At 48.9% G+C, this 18,671-nt stretch overlaps 1 protein-coding gene across 1 annotated transcript; it reads right to left on the bottom strand.

The window, feature by feature from the left end:
- Window positions 1-8,440: 8,440 nt before the first annotated feature.
- On the bottom strand, window positions 8,441-18,126 carry UPK1A (uroplakin 1A). Its single transcript, XM_043600743.1, has 7 exons — window positions 18,019-18,126; window positions 16,322-16,522; window positions 12,093-12,167; window positions 11,846-11,953; window positions 10,440-10,619; window positions 9,086-9,169; window positions 8,441-9,003 (listed from the first exon to the last, which is right to left on the bottom strand). The coding sequence occupies exons 1-7, from the start codon at window positions 18,097-18,099 to the stop codon at window positions 8,959-8,961; spliced, it is 774 nt and encodes a 257-aa protein (XP_043456678.1). The 5' UTR covers window positions 18,100-18,126; the 3' UTR covers window positions 8,441-8,958.
- Between the last annotated feature and the right edge of the window lie 545 nt (window positions 18,127-18,671).

Consider the following 18,671-nt stretch of genomic DNA (forward strand, 5'->3'; position numbering starts at 1 on the left):
AGGCTTCCTGGAGGAAGTGAATGCTTGAAGTAAGATTTTCCAAATAATTACTAACACGACTAGGAGAAGGGTGAGTCTTCTGGGCAATGGTCAAATAGGTCCCAGAGCTCTGGGGTGAGAGGAGGCACGGCCCTGAAGTCCATTGTTATTGGAATGGAGAGAGCAAAGTGAGAGGGAGCAGGGCAAGCAGGGGAGAGTGAGGCTGGATGTGGTGGGCGGGGCCTGGTCCAGTAGGCCATGTTCAGGAGGGCTGGCATTTCCTAAGAACCACGCAAAGTCGCAGGAGGAGGTGTTTATTACTTTTCGAAGTTTTTGTTTTTATTTATTTTGAGAGAGCAGGGAGGGGCAGAGAGAGAGAGAGGGAGTCAGAATCCCAAGCAGGCTCCTTGGCAGAGCCCGATGCGGGGCTCAAACCCACAAACTGCAAGATGTTTATTTTTGCGAGATGTTTGACCTGAGCTGAAATCAACCGACTGAGCCACCCAGGTGCCCCCCTCTTCCCCCCCCCCTTTTTTTTTTTACAGAGAATGGTTTAACCCTTCCTGGCAATGCTGCAAGCCCTGCCACGTGAACAAACTTGGGCTGGCCTGCGGTAGACACATGGCCCAGTTCAGAGCCATTACCCCAGCCACCTACACCCACTGCCAGCCAGCCATACATGTGAGTGAAACCACCCCAGACCAAACAGCCCCCAGTCACCCCACTAGCTGACTGCAGCTGCGAGAGTCAGCCCAGGTGAGACCAACTGGAGAACTGAACTGCCTGGCTGGGCTCAGCCCAAATGGTCCGGAAGAATCAGGAGGTACAAAATAATAATTATTTTAAGCCACTGTGTTTCGGGTGGTTAAAAAAAAAAAAAGCTAACTGACATACCCTGGACCAGAGTAGTTTCTAGGCAACAAATATCACTTACCTGGATTCTGGGTCTTGAAAGTTGAAAAATTCCTTCTGTTTCCAGACTGGTTTCAATTTTTTGAATGAATTTTTATGAGATGAACTTATTTAAAAAAATTTTTTTTAATATTTATTTTTGAGAGACAGAGCGTGAGTGGGGGAGGAGCAGAGAGAGGAAGACACAGAATCCAAAGCAGGCTCCAGGCTCTGAGCTGTCAGCACAGAGCCCGAGGCGGGGCTCGAACTGAAGAACAATGAGATCATGACCTGACCTGGAGTCAGCTGCTTAATAACCGACTGAGCCTTGGAGGTGCCCCTTATGAGATTAACTTTAATGCCTGGGATCTTTTGGTCATTTTTCCCCTAGTAGGACTGAAAGTGGCTTTTCAAAAAACAAACAAACAAAAACCAGTTGCTCTGTTTTGCATCTATTTTCGTTTGCAGAGCATCTGAATAGGCAATTAAGGGAGAAATCATGATTCTATTTCATATTTTCGATACTTCTCTTGGTTAAATGATGCATCCCTAGCTGGGCTCAAGGAGGTGCTAGAGGTGGCCAGCTACAAGGGGGAGGGGAGTAACAGCCACCTGTTGGGCACAACCCATTGCCAACTGGAACAAAGCCCTGGAATCTGGAGAGAAGCCTCTAACTTGCAGTGTCCCTCCAGCGCCCTCTACTGGCAAGACCTGACCTCATGCCAGCTGATAAATATTGGAATTAAGAGGCAATCAATCAAAAATTGGCCCGGTGACTAATGGGCTCCCCAAATGTTAATAACAATGATAGCCAAGAGAATGGCTAACATTGAGTTCTCAGTGCTTTTTGTGTTATTTATCTCTGAATAATCAGGAGACAGCTTATGGGGAGAGAGGATAGTGGTCCTTTCTGTGTCTATGGTCTGTTCACCCTTCCCTAGGCTCAGAGCCTGAGTTGGCCCTGGGTAGCCAACTTTCCCCCCGGCAGGGCAGGCCCATTGGGTGGAGCTGAGTCCATCCCTGCTCCAAGGCAGGCATGTGCCCCGGGGATGGTGAGTCTGAGCTCTCTCCAACCCTCCACACCACATTGCGGTGGTGGGACAATGGGAAATAATCCAGGGGAGGAGCCATGTCACCTCCAGAAACTCAGACATCCAGACAGGATGTGCATGTGGTGCTGACACTCCTTGCCTCGCTTCCCTGCTAGTTTTAAAAATTCCTTTTTCTACCTAGCACTTACTATCCTCTGACATGTATGTTTCCCTTCTTGGTTTCCTTGATCTCCTCCTCTGAAGGGTAAGCTTTTATAAAGGGAGAGACTGAGGTCTGATTTGTTCCCTGCCGGGTCCCCAGATCTAGAACAGTGCCTGGTGCACATGTTAGGCAAGCAATAAATATTTGAATGTATGAATGAGCCATTAACAATTATACCACCTAGGACAGGGGCAGATGCAACTTACCTCAGCATAGCTTCCTGGGCCCCCAACTGGGTCTTAAGATATCAGTGACATTGTCTGCATAACATTGGTTCTCACTAGATCTGGAAAATTTGAGTCTTCTAATTCTACAGTGCCTTGAACACCCAGGACTTAACACCAGTTAAAGAATTTTTGATAAATTCAGTGCGTTGTCCGTTTGGTAACATGAACATCTTGTGAGTTGGTTTCTAGTAAATCACCCTATTTCCTTATTTTCACTCCAGTCCTCAGCCATGTGTAATTTCTTCCTGCAATCCAAAATGAAAACATTTTGAAATAATGCCAACAGATAAAAAATGTCAAATAGGGGCGCCTGGGTGGCTCAGTCAGTTGAGTGCCCGACTTCAGCTTAGGTCATGATCTCCTGGTTTGTGGATTCGAGCCCCGCGACAGGCTCTGTGTTGACAGCTCAGAGCCTGGAGCCCGTTTCGGATTCTTTGTCTCTGTCTCTCTCTCTCTCAAAAATAAACATTAAAAAATTTTTTAAATAATGACATTTGTCAGGTAGGTACTCTGAAAAACTCATGATGCAAGCGTGAATATACATTTAAAAAATATTCATCAATTGTCGGTGGATAATCATTTCCGAATCAAGGAAAATTACTCATAAAAATACAAGGGCATTTCCTGTGCATACACAAATGTTTCCCTTTTTTCCCCTCCTTTTTAGAGTTCTACAAATGTAGAAACATACATTCAGTTGTTTCAAATAAACTTTTTATTTTGGAAGAATTTTGAATTTGCAGAAAAGTTGCAGAGACAGTACAGAGAATTCTTGTATGCCCTTTACCCAGTTTCCCCTAATGTTAACATATTACATAGCCATGGACATGTATCAAAACGAAGAAATTAATGTTGGTACACTACCATTAATCTTCAGACTTTATTTGGATTGTGCCATTTTTTCCACTAATATATCTGGTCTTCCAGGCTCCAATCTAGGATAACAGTTTGCACTGAGCATATATTCAGTTTTGGGCGTTGCGCTTTTATCAATAAACAATATATCTTGGAGATGGTTTCATATCAGCAAATATAAATGCGGCTCCCTTTAAACCTAGCCGCATAGTATTGCGTGGTGTGAAAAGAGAATTAGAGAACTATTTCTTTTCTGACATGATTTATGCTGTTTTTCGGGGATTGCTTTTAGGTTATTCTCGTACAGAGCATCTTTGCACACACTTGTGAATGCATATGCAGAATAGATTCCCAGAGGTGGAATCACGTGGTCAAAGGGGTGAGTTTTACATTTTCGGGACTAAGCTTACCTGCCCTCGTGTGAGGAATGTAAACCACAGCGGGTGTAGACAGAGGCGTGTGCCTGCCCGATGGCTTGTACGGTGTATTCTTTCCATTCTATACTCTCAGATGATGAAAGAAACATTGACCCAGTGGGGCAGGAGAGGGAGATAAGCCTGGGGAGGTGGCAAGGAGACAAGCCATAAGGGACCTTCAGTGCCAGGCCGAGGTGCTGGACGTTATCCCGAGGACACTGGGGAGCCGAGTAGGATTAGAGGCTGGATCAAGCCATGGACAGACGTGGTCAGGTAGAGATGTGGTAAGAAGAAACATCAAATGGCTACCTCTCCCTTGGGTGGCCCCGGGAGCCTCACTGGGCCCTCACGTCTCTCTCCTTCCCTCTCACCCACAGGAGTGGGCATGTGAGCGGAGGGACCAGGGTGGACAAACCTGTTCTGCCGGCCGAGGCCTGCCTAGGACAGGCCACGCTGCTGCCAGTCCGGCTGAGTGAACTACACTCTGCAGGCGTGTGACCAGATGGAGCCAAGGAAGGTGGTGGCAGATGTGGGACAGAGGTGGAAGCCTGCCTGCCCGGCCTCTCCGAAGCCAGCGCAACCCCCAGCCCCAGCATTTGGCAGGGCCTGGCCTGTTTTAACTGTTTAGGTAAAATTCGAAAATGTTTCGCAGAACCATTCTTTCCTTGATACACATCTCATGTCCCATGGTGACGTTTTTCTTAACATTTGTGTATTGTTTTTGGAGGACAAGCAATAATCATAGAATATTGGCAAATACCAAAATAGCCAAGGAATGAACTAAAAGTCCCTGCAAGTCTCTCCTCTTCCTTAGTAACCGACGATAACCTTTGGGAGACTTTGTTTTACACTTTTATTTATTGATTTTTTAATGTTTATTTTTGAGAGAGAGACAGAGTGCAAGTGGGGGAGGGGCAGAGAGAGGGAGACACGGAACCCGAAGCAGGCTCCAGGCTCCGAGCTGTCAGCACACAGCCCGATGCGGGGCTCGAATCCACCAACTGTGAGATCATGACCTGAGCTGGATGCTCAACTGACTGAGCCACCCAGGCGCCCCTGTTTTACAATTTTAACGCTAACGTGCACATATTTATATTTTTATCAGAAAAGCGATCACACCCAGCACGCTCTTTTGTAATCTTCTGCATTGAACAATTTCCCAAGTATTTTCCCATGACATTAAATATTCTTTTGCAATGTGATTTTTAAGGAAAAAAACTGATTTTATGCGTACCAATTTCCATTAATTCCACAAACACTCTTTTAAAGTTCTTCAGATAGGGGCGCCTGGGTGGCTCAGTCGGTTGGGCGGCCGACTTCGGCTCGGGTCGTGATCTCGCAGTCCGTGAGTTCGAGCCCCGCGTCGGGCTCTGTGCTGACAGCTCAGAGCCTGGAGCCTGTTTCAGATTCTGTGTCTCCCTCTCTCTGATCCTCCCCTGTTCATGCTTTGTCTCTCTCTGTCTCAAAAATAAAATTAAAAAAAACGTTAAAAAAAATAAAGTTGTTCAGATAAAAAGCATATTAACTCTGGGGTGGTTGGGTGGCTCAGTCAGTTAAGAGTCCAACTTTGGCTCAAGTCATGATCTCACAGTTCGTGAGTTCGAGTCCCATGTCGGGCTCTATGCAGACATTTGAAAGCCTGCTTTGGATTCTGTGTCTCCCTGTCTCTCTGCCCTCCCCCACTTGCGCTCCGTCTCCCTCTCAAAAATAAACATTAAGAAAATTTTAAAAAAGTATATTAACTCTAATGTACGCTGAGCCCATGGGTTGAATATCCGCCGCGAAAGCACTAAGCATTTTCCAATAAGACTTTAGTGTTTAAAGCACAAGTGTGGGAGTCACTTTGGTGAATCAGCTTCTGTACGTTGAGCATGGTGGAGCCCCAAACATTTGAAATTGGGACTCATCAGAGACGGTAGCAGCCTCAGCAGATGGTGTATTTCTGCACTCGATTCTGATTACACAGGATTGAGAAAATTCCTGATTCATAATAATAAGGTCTATTAGTTCCTGAACTCAGAATGAATTGGGCCCTATGCCCTGAGGTAGGGGCTGTTAGAACACCCATTTCATAGACGGGCACACTGAGGCTCAGAGAGTTCAGTGGGGCTTGTGAGAACCTGGCGCTGCCTCTTTGCCTCTCTCAGAGAATCCACGTCACAGACGGGTCACCCTGAACTTGCTTATGAGGACACACCTACATCTAGCAGTAGATTTGGCTGCAATCCCCCATTTCCTTGACATGTTTACAAGACAGTCAAATATGTGCCCAGGATCGGGGAGAATTTTCATTCCAGAGCCTGCAGGAAAGCCAGGTAGGTCAGTTAACACGGGGCAGTTAAAATGTGGTGGGTATCACATCTATGTGGTGTTTAAAAAAATTTTTTTTTAATGTTTACCTATTTTCGAGAGAGAGAGAGAGACAGACAGAGCGTGAGCAGGGGAGGGGCAGAGACAGAGGGAGACACGGAATCCAAAGCAGGCTCCAGGCTCCAAACTATGGGGGGTTTTAAAGCTCTGGGTTTCAAAGCAAAGCTATGTGTTGTTCAGTATTTTAGAAACCACTTTTCTTGTTTTTGAAAAATAATAATCTTTCTAAAAAGTTTTTCAAACATTATAAAGATATGTATGGTATGCAGACCCTTCTCCTGTCAGCTCCCCGTTCTGCTCCCCTCCTTAAAGGAGTCCTTTGTGGGGAAATTTTATATATATATATATATATATATATAATAGTATGTATTATATATATTATATATGTACATATTATTATATATGTATATATATTCTGTGTATATATACTGTGTGATCTATATATTATATATATAATATATATAATTTTTATAAAAATGAGATCATGCCTCCTGTTCTGCTCCTTGCCTAATTACATAACAAGATGATCTATGACACATCTAAACCCTGGAATGCATTGCAACAATAAAAAGAAAAAAAAAAGAGGTGAATTCATAAATACTGAATGGAAAGTGACCATAATACATAGTTAAGTGAAGAAAGCAAGTTACAAAGCAATATTTTATAGCATGATTCCATTAAATGTGTGTGCACTTATATAAATATCTATAGATGTGTCTATATAAACTGTTGAAAAGCTAAAAAAGACATTCATCATGTGTCAATAGCAATTATCCAGGGGGATAATTTGGGGGAGGGGTGATGATTTCCTGGGGCGTGAAATATGGGACGCTTCCATTTCTAAATTTTTATAATCTTTAAGTAGAAGGGTTATAAATTCTTTTAAACATCATTCTGAAAACATCGACCCATTTCTTTAAAAAGACCCAGCCCTGAATATGTTATCCACAGGAATAAAAGTACTGTATGTGCAAGTTTTTCTACTCTGCATTTCTTGGAGATTTTTCCACGTTAAAACATTATTTTTTACTACCGTGTGGTATTCTAGAGTATAGACATAGCATAGCTAACTTAACCAGTCCCCGACAGAGGCTCATTTAGGTCACTCTAATGAACATCCTTATGTATACTTGCCAATTATTTATGTCATGATGACATTTTTCTATATTGGCTCATGTAGTTCTCCTTTTTTTAATGTTTTTATTTTTGAGAGACACAGAGCACGAGCGGGGGAGGGGCAGAGAGCGAAGGAGACGCAGAATCCGAAGCAGGCTCCAGGCTCTGAGCTGTCAGCACAGATCCTGACTCAGGTGGGGCTCAAACTCACAAACCGTGAGATCGTGGCCTGAGCCGAAGTCGGGCGCTTAACAGACTGGGCCACCCAGGCGCCTCCCTCTACATTCTTCTTAAACAGCCACAGAGATTCCGGCCTAAGGATGTAACGTGAGTTGTACAACCCACCCCCTGCCGATGGTTGTTTGCCGTTTTTCACCCTAACAAAAAAGCCTCTTTGACCATTACAAATTAAAAAAAAAAAAATGTTTATTTTTGAAAGAGAGAGAGGGAAAGAGAGACAGACAGAGCGTGAGTGGGGGAGGGGAAGAGAGAGAGGGACACGGAATCCGAAGCAGACCTTGGGCTCTGAGCTGTCAGCACAGATCCTGACACAGGGCTCCAACTCACGAACTGTGAGATCATGACCTGAGCTGAAGTCGGCCGCTCACCCGACTGAGACACCCAGGTGCCCCAGATCATTGCAGATTTTTAAAAGTATATTTTTAAAAGTTTGATATCTGAATTCAGCATTTGCAGACCATCTGTGGAGTAAATGAGGAGTGTGGGAAACTTCATTTGATGGAGAAGGAGGCCAGGCCCTCTTGGCAGGGCCTAATTACTATAAAATGGACAGAGGATGGCCTGCTTCAGAGAGGACAAAAGAGCGAGGATGAGATTCCTAGAGTTTTGCTGTCATCCACCCATTAGAGAACTTGCTGGAAGCTACAGCCCGTAGGAGGAGGTTATCTGTCACCCATACCAGCCCAACAGCCCGAGCTCTAATTTTCCTTTGATAAACCACCCCCACTTCCCAACACCACCCTTAGCAGTATTAATCCAGATACCCTCCCTTCCCCAACCAAAGGATGGGCTAGACTCTAAAGTAAGACAGTGAGATTGAATCCCTGACCTTGGGTACAGCTGTTGGGAGAGAGGCCTCTCTTGCTGCTGTGTTGCTTAGCTATGAGAAAGTCTGTCTGCGAATGAAGCAGGTTTCCTTGAAACTTAGATTGAACCCCTGGATCCAGACATGCCTGAAGCCAGCAATACTGACTCAGTTGCATGAGTCGAGAAATTCTATGTTATGTTTCAGTCAGTGCCAGTTGGGTTTCTGCCACTTCCATTGGAAGAGTTATTGTTCATTTGTCTTTGCCCCAGAAGAAAGCAAATTAATTCATTCAACCAGTATTTATTGAATATCCACGCTCAGCCCTCTGCTGGGTGATGCTGGGGACAATACAGTGACCATGACAGAGCTTGTTCCTCCCTTCCTGGCGACCCTAGTCCACCAGAGAATAAACAACCCCAAACTATTTAGCAATGAGGGCCAACATCTACCATGAAGGAGGAGCTTGGGGAGCTATAAGAGAGGCATTGGTGATGGGGTGGCTGGGATCCCGGAAGGGTTCCGGGAGGACAGGACTTGAAATTGACACTGAAAGATGGGCCAGGAATCAGCAAAGTGAAATGACGTCAAGGGCTAAGGGCCCACGCACCCATGTCCCAGGGTTTCGGGGCACCTCCAAGTCCCAGCAGGGCTCAGAAACCTGGGAAAAGGTCTTTGGTGAGGAAGGAGGGAAGCTTGAGGGAGGTGGGAAGGGGAGAGGTGAGGCAGCCATCCAGTCCGCGGCCGGAGGAGACAGGAACAGGAGGAGGAAGAGGCCGAGGCGTGCATGTGGCCTTCCTGTCCCTCACAACGTGGTGTAGAAATACATGGCCATCAGCATCACAGGCAGCTGGAGGAGGAGGCAGTGGAGTGAGGGGCGCTCCAGCCCCACACGCACATCCCGCCTAGCCCAGAGGCTCCCCACCTCTCACCGTCCACATCAGGATGGCAAACCCAAACCACGAGATGCCCCACGTGTAGCTGTCGATGGCATGGCTGATGTGCTCGAAGCAACCCTGGGAGGGGGAGAGACAGGGGGTGGGGGTTGAAAAAACGTCACCGTGAGCCTTGGGAAGGTGATTTCCTTCCTCAAGCCCTGGTTTGCTCACCTGTGCAATGGGGGGTGTGGCAGTGTCTACCTCCCAGAGCGGTTCTGGGGAACCAGGGATGCGATGTTGAGCCCACGACCCGCACAAGTGGGTACTGCCCTGTTGGTGGCTATGAGAGTCTGAGGGCAGTCTTGTCTAGAGCTGGCTTTCCATGCTGCCCGTAAGTTCCCAGGGTTTGAAATCTGCCTTTAGGATGAGTGCAGTTTTGCTACGTCCTTTAGGAATGAGGCCAGGTGGGGCCCGAGTCTCACAAGCGAGTCATTTCCATGTAGACCCCTGCCTCGACTTGGAAGCAGCAGAGAACGAGATTCAGGGTGTCTGTCCTGGAGTCAGGTGGGACTGAATTGGGGACCAGCTCTGCCACCTGTTAGCTGTTGGAGCCTAGGAATGATTCTGACCCTCTAAGCCTCAGCTTCCCCGTCTGTGCAAGTGGCAACCCTGACGCACCGGCCTCCGAGAGCACTTGTGGGGATTCCATGGGACGACATGCGCGCACACGCGCGCGCGCACACACACGCACTCCGCACAGAGTCGGGCTTGAGAAACGGCTGGGTGACTCTGACAGCGGTGATGGTTTGCACAGGCTCCTCTCTCCGTGACACCTGATCTAAGACGTGGCTGAAGGCCCCCCCCCCCCCGGGGGCCCAAAGCAGCCAGAGCAACCACTGGGACTGGTTCTCCTCCCAGCTAATCTCCTCTGGTTTCAATCTCTGCCTCGGCACTCACCTTGCACTGTTAAAGCGCCTAGTTGGGGCCTGCCCTCCTGAAATCCAGCCCCAGCTCCATCCCTCACTAGCGAGTGAGCTCCGTTTCCTCATCCTTAAAATGGGATCATTCTAATCTTTGCCTCCCAGGGCTGCGGTGAGAAATCAGACAAAAACCTGAAACACCTAGAAGAATGCCCGGCACCACGCAAAGGCTGGATAAGCGATGGCTGGCGTTGCTGTTGTGCTGGTATTGTTGTTGTTCTTATTCCCAACTGAGAAAGGCCAGGTCCTGGGCCTCCCCCTGACTAGCAGAGGGAGGCAGGGACTGACGGGGAGAGGTTTGGGCGAGCCAGAGAGAGGGGGGAGAAAGAAAAAGCCAGAGAGGGGAGGAGAGGACGGGAGGGAGAGATAGAAGAAACCGAGGCGGCCAGACCTGCAGACCGGTGGGGGCGGGGGGGGGGGGGGCGCACCTTGGTGAACAGGTAGTCTGTGTGGCCCAGGCGGCAGCCTTCTTCATTGAGGGGAATGAAGTTGCCTGTCCGCCGACAGCACAATGGGGGCCAGGGGAGCACCACCTCCGGGGTGGCTGCCCGGAAGGCCGAGGTGAAGTTCACCCAATCCATAGGACCGGATGTGCCACAGCACTCTTGCTGGAGAGAAAGGCCGGAGTCAGGCAGGCTTCGGCTCAGAGAGGACAGCCACTCGCCCGAGGTTGCAGAGTGAGGAAGCTGGGCCTGACTTCCCTATGTCCTCTTCGCAGGGGCTGGGGGGGTGGGGGTGGGGCAAGTGTCCGTGTGTGTGAACAGGGAGCAGGAGATATTTGTCCCGTCACCAAGAGGCTGGTGGAGGATTTGGATCAAACCCACCGTTTCGTTACTTATTTTAAAATTCTTTTGAATTAGCTGTCAACAAAACCCGAAGTAAATGACACCCAAAGGCAGAATTTTGGCTTCTTCTGGCCCCTGTAGGTGTTTAATTTGTGGCCCTGAATGATAAAAACATAGGTTCCTTCAAGTCCCCATCTTGGCTAGCTGTATGACTTGAACCGAATTGGGACCTCAATTTCCCTTGGGTCCTCAATATTCTTCTCTTGTGCCACATCGCATTGGGTTTAATTAAGAATGTGGCTTCGGGGGCGCCTGGGTGGCTCAGTCAGTGAAACAGCGACTTTCGGCTCAGGTCATAATCTCGCGGTTCACGAGTGTGAGCCCCACGTTGGGCTCTGTGCCGACAGCTCAGAGCCTGGAGTCTGCTTCGGATTCTGTGTCTCTCACTTTCTCTCTGCCCCTCCCTCGCTCATGCTGTCTCTGTCTCTCTCTCAAAAATAAACATTAGGAAAAAAAAAAAAAAGAATGTGGCTTCTGGAAACTGCTGGTCTGGGTTTCAATCCTTCTGGTTCTGCGACCTACCAGCTGTGTGACCTTGTGTAAGCCACGCAACCCCTTACCTTGGTTTCCTCATTGTTAAAAAGCTGATCTCCTTTATGGGGTAGTTGTGAGGAAAAAGTAAGCTTTAAAGGTGCTTTGAACAGTACTAAAGAAGTTAGTACTCATTACATTTCGTTATTATTATTACCATCATTATTAAGAAGGTATGTGTCATGATTAAGAGCAGGGACTCTGGTTATAGGCTGTCAGATCTTGATCCCAGCTTACCAACCACGTGACATTGGACAAGTGACATTCCCTTTTTGGGCCTGTCTCCTCATCTGGAAAATGGCCATGACCAGCCCTCCCCACCCCCCATAAGAACCGCAGGAGTGGGTATCATCTACCAGTGGGCATAATGGGAGCCCTAGCTACCTCAGAGTCCCAGGTCCTCCAGCCCTCCCCATCCCTTCGCCCGCCTCCACCCCTCCCCCCCCCCCCATGTCCACCTCAATCATGATGCGGTCCCAGAGACGAGTCAGTTCCCGGCCCTGGTCCGTGTCTGCACTGTAGAAGGTCAGCATCTGCTTGGTAATCAGGGATGGGTTGGACACCATCTGCGGAGGTCCAGGAAGAACAGGATCCAGTGGGGCTGGGTGGGGCGGGAGGTCGACCTCCATCCACCCCACCCCCAGGCCCAGACCCTTGCCACCCTCCCCCAAGTCATGCCCCTCCCCTGGCCTCTGCCCAGCTCACATAGTCTCGGTGAGTGTAGGATGTGATGCAGGAGGCGCATTCAAAGATGTAGACGATGAGCATGAGCACCAGGTACTGGGGAAAGAGGGAGGGAGAGACAGGGGGACAGCCCGGTCAGGGCAAAGCCTGTATCAAGTCACACCCCTTCAAGGGACGGACTGATGGATAGAAATGCAACTTTATTTTATTTTATTTTAATGCTTTTATTTATTTCTGAGAGAGAGAGAGAGAGAGACAGAGCATGAGCAGGGCAGGGGCAGAGAGAGAATTCTAAGCAATTCACAGAATTCTAAGCAGGCTCCAGGCTCTGAGCTGTCGGCCCAAAGTCCGACATGGGGCTTGAACCCACAAACCATGAGATCATGACCTGAGCCGAAGTCAGATGCCCGATCGACTGAGCCACCAAGGCGCCCCTAGAAATGCAACTTTATTTTTATTTATTTATTTATTTATTTTTAATTTTTTTTTTCAACATTTATTTATTTTTGGGACAGAGAGAGACAGAGCATGAACGGGGGAGGGGCAGAGAGAGAGAGGGAGACACAGAATCGGAAACAGGCTCCAGGCTCCGAGCCATCAGCCCAGAGCCCGACGCGGGGCTCGAACTCACGGACCGCGAGATCGTGACCTGGCTGAAGTCGGACGCTTAACCGACTGCGCCACCCAGGCGCCCCTAGAAATGCAACTTTAAAAAGAAGTGTAGGACAATGTGAACGGTAGCATCTACGTGGTGGGTGTACGTACAGGGGTTCCCCGTTCAAGTCTTTCACCTTTTCTGTGTTTTTGATATATTTCTGTATTTTTTTTGTAATAAAATGTTAGGAACAAATGAAAGCAACAGAAATATGTAAAGTATTTCCTGAAGCTAACTATTGGCTTGGGTGCGGTAAAATAAATGTCTACCATAGGAGAAAAAAAAAAAAAAAAGACCTTCTTGAGACAACCAGGAACATTTGGTTGTCTGTTTGTCTAGTCTGCGTTCAAACAGATATCGGAAGAGAGATAAGAAGGAATTTGGGTGGGTTTTGTAGGTGCACCAGTGGCATGATGGTTGTGCATAAGAAGAAAAAAAAAAGCTCTTCCCTCACCCCACGCCCTCTGCCTCAGAGCAACAGGGGGTGGAAAGTGGTCGTGCTAACCCCTCTGCCATGAGCTGAGACGCTGCGGTATAACCCGTCTGGCTGCTCAAAACAGTGTCCTCATCACAGAAATGTGCACTCAAATATTTATGGGTAAATGACTTGGTGTCTGCAATGCACTTCAAAATACCCCAGAAAGAAGAATGTGGGCAGGCAGGGGTGGAGCAGAGGGGACAAAGCTGGCCAAGTCTATGGCCGATGTCGTTGAAACCAGGTGATGGGGGTGCAGGGCTCATGCCACTCACTCTGCTCTATGTTTGAAATTTCCCATAAATTTCCCATAAAATTCTATGCCTTACGTGGAAAGATGCTCAACGTCACTCATCATCAGGGAAATACAAATCAAAACCACACCAAGATATCACCTCACATCCATCAGAGTGGCTAAAATCAACGACTCAGGAAACAACAGATGCTGGCGAGGATGTGGTGAAACGGGAATCCTCTCGCACTGCTGGTGGGAACGCAAACTGGTGCCACCGCTCTGGAAAACTGTGTGGAGGTTCCTTGAAAAACTAAAAATAGGGGCGCCTGGGTGGCGCAGTCGGTTAAGCGACCGACTTCAGCCAGGTCACGATCTCGCGGTCCGTGAGTTCGAGCCCCGCGTCGGGCTCTGGGCTGATGGCTCAGAGCCTGGAGCTTGTTTCCGATTCTGTGTCTCCCTCTCTCTCTCTGCCCCTCCCCCGTTCATGCTCTGTCTCTCTCTGTCCCAAAAATAAATAAATGTTGAAAAAAAAAATTAAAAAAAAAAAAAAGAAAAACTAAAAATAGACCTACCCTATGACCCAGCAGTAGCACTACTAGGAATTTACCCAAAGGATACAGGAGTACTGATGCATAGGCACTTGTACCCCAATGTTTATAGCAGCGCTTTCAACAATAGCCAAGTCATGGAAAGAGCCTAAATGTCCATCAACTGACGAATCGATCAAGAAGATGTGGTTTATACATACAATGGAATACTACTTGGCAATAAGAAAGAAATCCTGCCGTTTGCAGCAACCTGGATGGAACTGGAGGGTGTTCTGCTAAGTGACATAAGTCAGGCAGAGAAAGATATCATATGTTTTCACTCATATGTGGAATTTCAGAAACTTAACAGAAGACCAGAGGGAAGGGAAGGGGAAAAATAGTTTCAAACAGAGAGGGAGGCAAACCATAAGAGACTCTTAAATACAGAGAACAAACTGAGGGTTGAAGGGGCAGGGGCGCGGCGGGGAGGGGAAAATGGGTGATGGGCATTGAGGAGGGCACTTGTGGGGATGAGCACTGGGTGTTGTATGTAAGCGATGGATCACGGGAATCTACTCCCAAAGCCAAGAGCACACTGTATGCACTATGTTAGCCAACTTGACAATAAACTACATTAAAAAATAAAAAATAAATAATGAAAGATTGAGAAACAAAGCAACATGTTAATGACTGGTGAATTTAGAAAGATTTGTGGGAGTTTACTGTTGCCACGATTCTGTAAGTTGGATAATTTTTCAAAATAAAATGTTTAAAAATGTTCTCCAGTCGGTAACCAATGTTCAATTTGCAATATTTGCAATAAAATATCATGTGAAAAAATGCCCAGTTAAAAAAATAAAAATAAAAAAATAAATACAATTAAAATAAAATAAATAAAATTAAAATAAAATAAAATAAATAAATAAAAATAAAATTTTGTGTCTTAGTTAATGACAAACTAATAAGGGAGACAGCCACCTTTTTTTTTTTTTTTTTCACCCGTTGGGTGAGCTTTTAGGGCTTAGGTTAAATGGTTATGCCAGAGAATTCCGTGTAGGAAAGAAAGAAAAAGAGAAGGAAAGCCTTTCCAAGGCTCCATCTTACAATAATGCCCAGGTCCTTACCAAGGCTGGCAAGACTCACCCGATAGGCCCACCTTCCCCTTCTCGGCCTCCTGCCCCTTGCCCACCGCCCACTGTACCCACTCCATCCAACCTCATTTCCTCTCCTTCCCCACCACCCCCACTTGGCTCTGACTTCAGAGCCTTTGCTCTTGTTGTTCCCTCCCCCACGCATGCTCTTCCGCATGCTCTTCCTGTAGACTCAAGGCTCACTCCCTCACCTCCCCAAGGCCTTCGCTTTCTCTGGCTGCAGGCCTCCCCTGCCCCAGCTCCGACTCTCCCTTCCCTCTTCGCTGTGCACTGCTGCTCCCGTTGGAGCATCCTCCCCTGGGACAAGGGGTTCACCAGAGCCCCAGTGCCCAGCGCGGGGTTTGGCACGTGGTTCTTGCTCAATAAACGTTTGTCGATTGAATAAGTAGCTGCTCCCGGGAATCGAAAAGGCCCTTGATTGTAGAGGAGGCACCATGTTGGCTCTGCAGCAGTGGGGCCGGGATTAGAGGCCCTGCCTTCCCGAACGCCTGGGCTGTTGGCCTCTTTGAACCCCAGTTTCCTCAACTGGTAAAGGGGCCGAGAAGCATAACTTCGGAGGCTTCTGGCGGAGCTCATTTTCTAAACTGCTCAGCCTAGTGCCGGGCACATGAGGGGTGCTTGGGAAGTGTGGGTTTTGTGGTGGTGGTCATTCCCGGCAGAAATTCAGAGCACAGGCTCGAGCTGAACTACTCGGGTTCAAATCCCGGCTCTGTCACCCACTCGCCGTGCAACCCTGGATAAGTGACTTCACTTCTCCGAGCCTCAGTTTCTACTCTGTCAAACGGGTTCACGAGGAGGATGGTATCTCATGGTAGGTTGTGAGGAATAAATGAGCCAATCTATGTAAAACATTTAGAATATAGCGAGCACTCCTTGACTGGTAGCTGTGCTGTCATTACTGTTGTTGTTCACGAGCACAGACTCTGGGGACCAACTAGCTGAGGTTCGAATCTCAGCCCTGCCACTCAAGAATCATCCTCCTGGGCAGAGCTCCCTTGCCTCCCTCTCTGTGCCCCAATTTTCTTTGGAAATTGAGGATAACAGCTGAGCCTGTTACTGGGTGAGGGGAAGGTTAAATAGGACGACAGGCCCAAGTGTGGCACCATGCTGAACACACGCTCGTGGCCGCGGCGGTGGTTGTTACTATGGTTCCGTGTGGATGATCTCCGTGCCCACCCGTCCCCATGCCCTGCCCCCGGGGCCTCACCGTGAGGATCATGGACCGGCGGCGGCAGAGTGCCGCGCCCACTCCAAAGCTGGCCACCACGAAGAAGGAGAAGCCGCAGAAGATGGCGATCCAGGCGCCAGCGAAGACGTCATCCTTGCCTGAGACGCCCATCAGTGGGTACACGCGGTACTGGTCAGCGGTCACCCATACGGTCTCGGCAAACAGGGCCAGGCCTGACAGCTGGACAGGGCAACAGGTTAGAAAGGCTGGCTCAGGCGTGGCAGCCGGGGCTGCGGGACTCTCTGTGAACAAGTTCCCCTTCCGAGCCCCCACCGGCCTCGGTAAAGCCGGCTGTAAGAAGAAGGGCAAGGACCTCGCCTTCCGTGAGTGGGGATGGGGCTGGGCAGAGGCCAGAAGGGAAGGGCTGCCCGGCCGGATCCCTGCCCCCCGCCCACATCCCAGCCGCCCGTTGCTTCAAGGATACGAGGAGATGCCACAGACACAGCCCAGAGCGCACGACCGGAACAGAGGAGATGCTTGATCACATGCCCTCTCTCAATAGTGTTGTTATTCCCGAGCTGAGGAATCTGGCCGGGGCAGAACAACTACAAACACATCAACCCTTTGATCCACAATTCCGCCTGCAGTAATCAATCCTGCTCGTGCAGGAAAATCATAAACCCACACAGTCATTCCCTGTGTCACCACGTAAAAGGAACCGGCGTGCCACACGAGGGGGTGCTCTGCAGTCATGACAAAGGGCGAGGAGGCTGAGGACTCATGTGGAAGGGCCTACAGACTAGGTCAGCAGGAGAAACTGGGAGGCACAGAACAGGATGTGGAATGAGCTGTATCTTGGACAAAAAGGGAAGAAAATAGGTATACACGTTCCTATTGCTTAAAGAAATTGTTGGAGAAACTAAAAATCTAGGTACTGATAGGGATGAGAGATGGGAAGCAAGGAGAGAGGAAGACTTCTAGAACAGTGGCTACCTTTGACGACACTCACACTGACACTCATGGGGTACTTAGTGTGTGCGCGCCAGGCACGGTCCCACTAACTGCTTTCTGTGTGATAATCATCGTCACCAGCTGCAGAGTCATGGCCGATACCAACAGTAACCATGTGTCGTCCCACGCTCCGCACGAATCTGATAACTCATCTTAAACTCTCGGCATTCCTTTTTTTATCTCCATCTACAGATGAGAAAACTGAGGCCCAGAAGGATTACGTTGCTGGCCCCAGGTCCCACAGTAGAAAGCAGCAGAGCTGGGGTTTGAGCCCAGGCTGTCTGGCTCCAGAGCCATGTACAGGCATCACAGTTTAAAAAATTAAATAGTAATTAATAAGACATTGCTATGGTTAGTATTCATTACGATGGGCCTCCTGTGCCCCAAGCAGGCACTTTATGTCTATAGTCATGTTAACAAGGACAACATTTGTCAAGCACTTTTTCGGAGCTGAGGGTCAGTATGGATGAACCCACACAACAGTCCCCACAATGGGGACATAATCTATCGATGAGGAAGCAGCACGGAGAAGGAGAGTGGCTTGCTGGAGTTTGCAAAGCTGGGGAGCCGCAGAGCTGCAGAGCGGGGATTGGAATCCAGGCCGCTCTGGTTTGACAGCCTGCAGCCATCACCAACCCGGGAGTCCTGGGCCCTGAGCCCCCACCCCCAGGTATCTCCTCCTCCCTGCCCGCCCACTGGGCTCCCAGCACTGGGGGAGGTCTCACCAGAATAATGATGTTGCCCACCACCAGCAGTCCCACCACAACTGGAGACCCCTTCTCCGCCTCTGCTGCTGCAGAAGCCATAGTCCTGCTGGGGACACATGAGTGGGAATGAGGCCAGGAGGGGAGGGAAGCCCCACCAGCCTCACTCCACACCCCAGCTGCCGGGGGTGCTCCTGGCTCTCTGCTGGGCCCAGACTGGTGCTGAATGAATCTCCCCACAACCCTGATGGCGGGCCACTTTACAGACAAGGAAACCGAGGCTCATTGGCCAGAGCTCAGTGCTGGCCTCCCTGCACCTCATAGCTTCCTACTTTCCCTTGCTCATCCAGACCCTCCAGAGCCCCCTCCTCACCTTCTCTTTCCGAAGCCTCTGTGGTCAGCCCCTCCCACAGTGGCTGCCTATATATATATGCCCAGGCCCCTCCTTGGGCCAGTCTCCCAGGAAGGAGGAAGGGAGTCTGGAGGAGGAGGGGACAAGAGGTCAAGCAAGCCGACCAGCATGGGAAAACAGATTTATGAGCACCCCACCCCCCAACCCAGGTGATTTATAGACCTGAAATTCAAGATTGTGCTAATGTCTGGCTACATGAGCAGCGTGATGTGCCCATGGCCTCTGGTTCCCAGGCTGTCTTGGTGGGGGAGGGGGCCGGGCC

The sequence above is a fragment of the Prionailurus bengalensis genome, chromosome E2 (assembly GCF_016509475.1).
Source record: "Prionailurus bengalensis isolate Pbe53 chromosome E2, Fcat_Pben_1.1_paternal_pri, whole genome shotgun sequence".
NCBI classification, from domain to species: domain Eukaryota; kingdom Metazoa; phylum Chordata; class Mammalia; order Carnivora; family Felidae; genus Prionailurus; species Prionailurus bengalensis.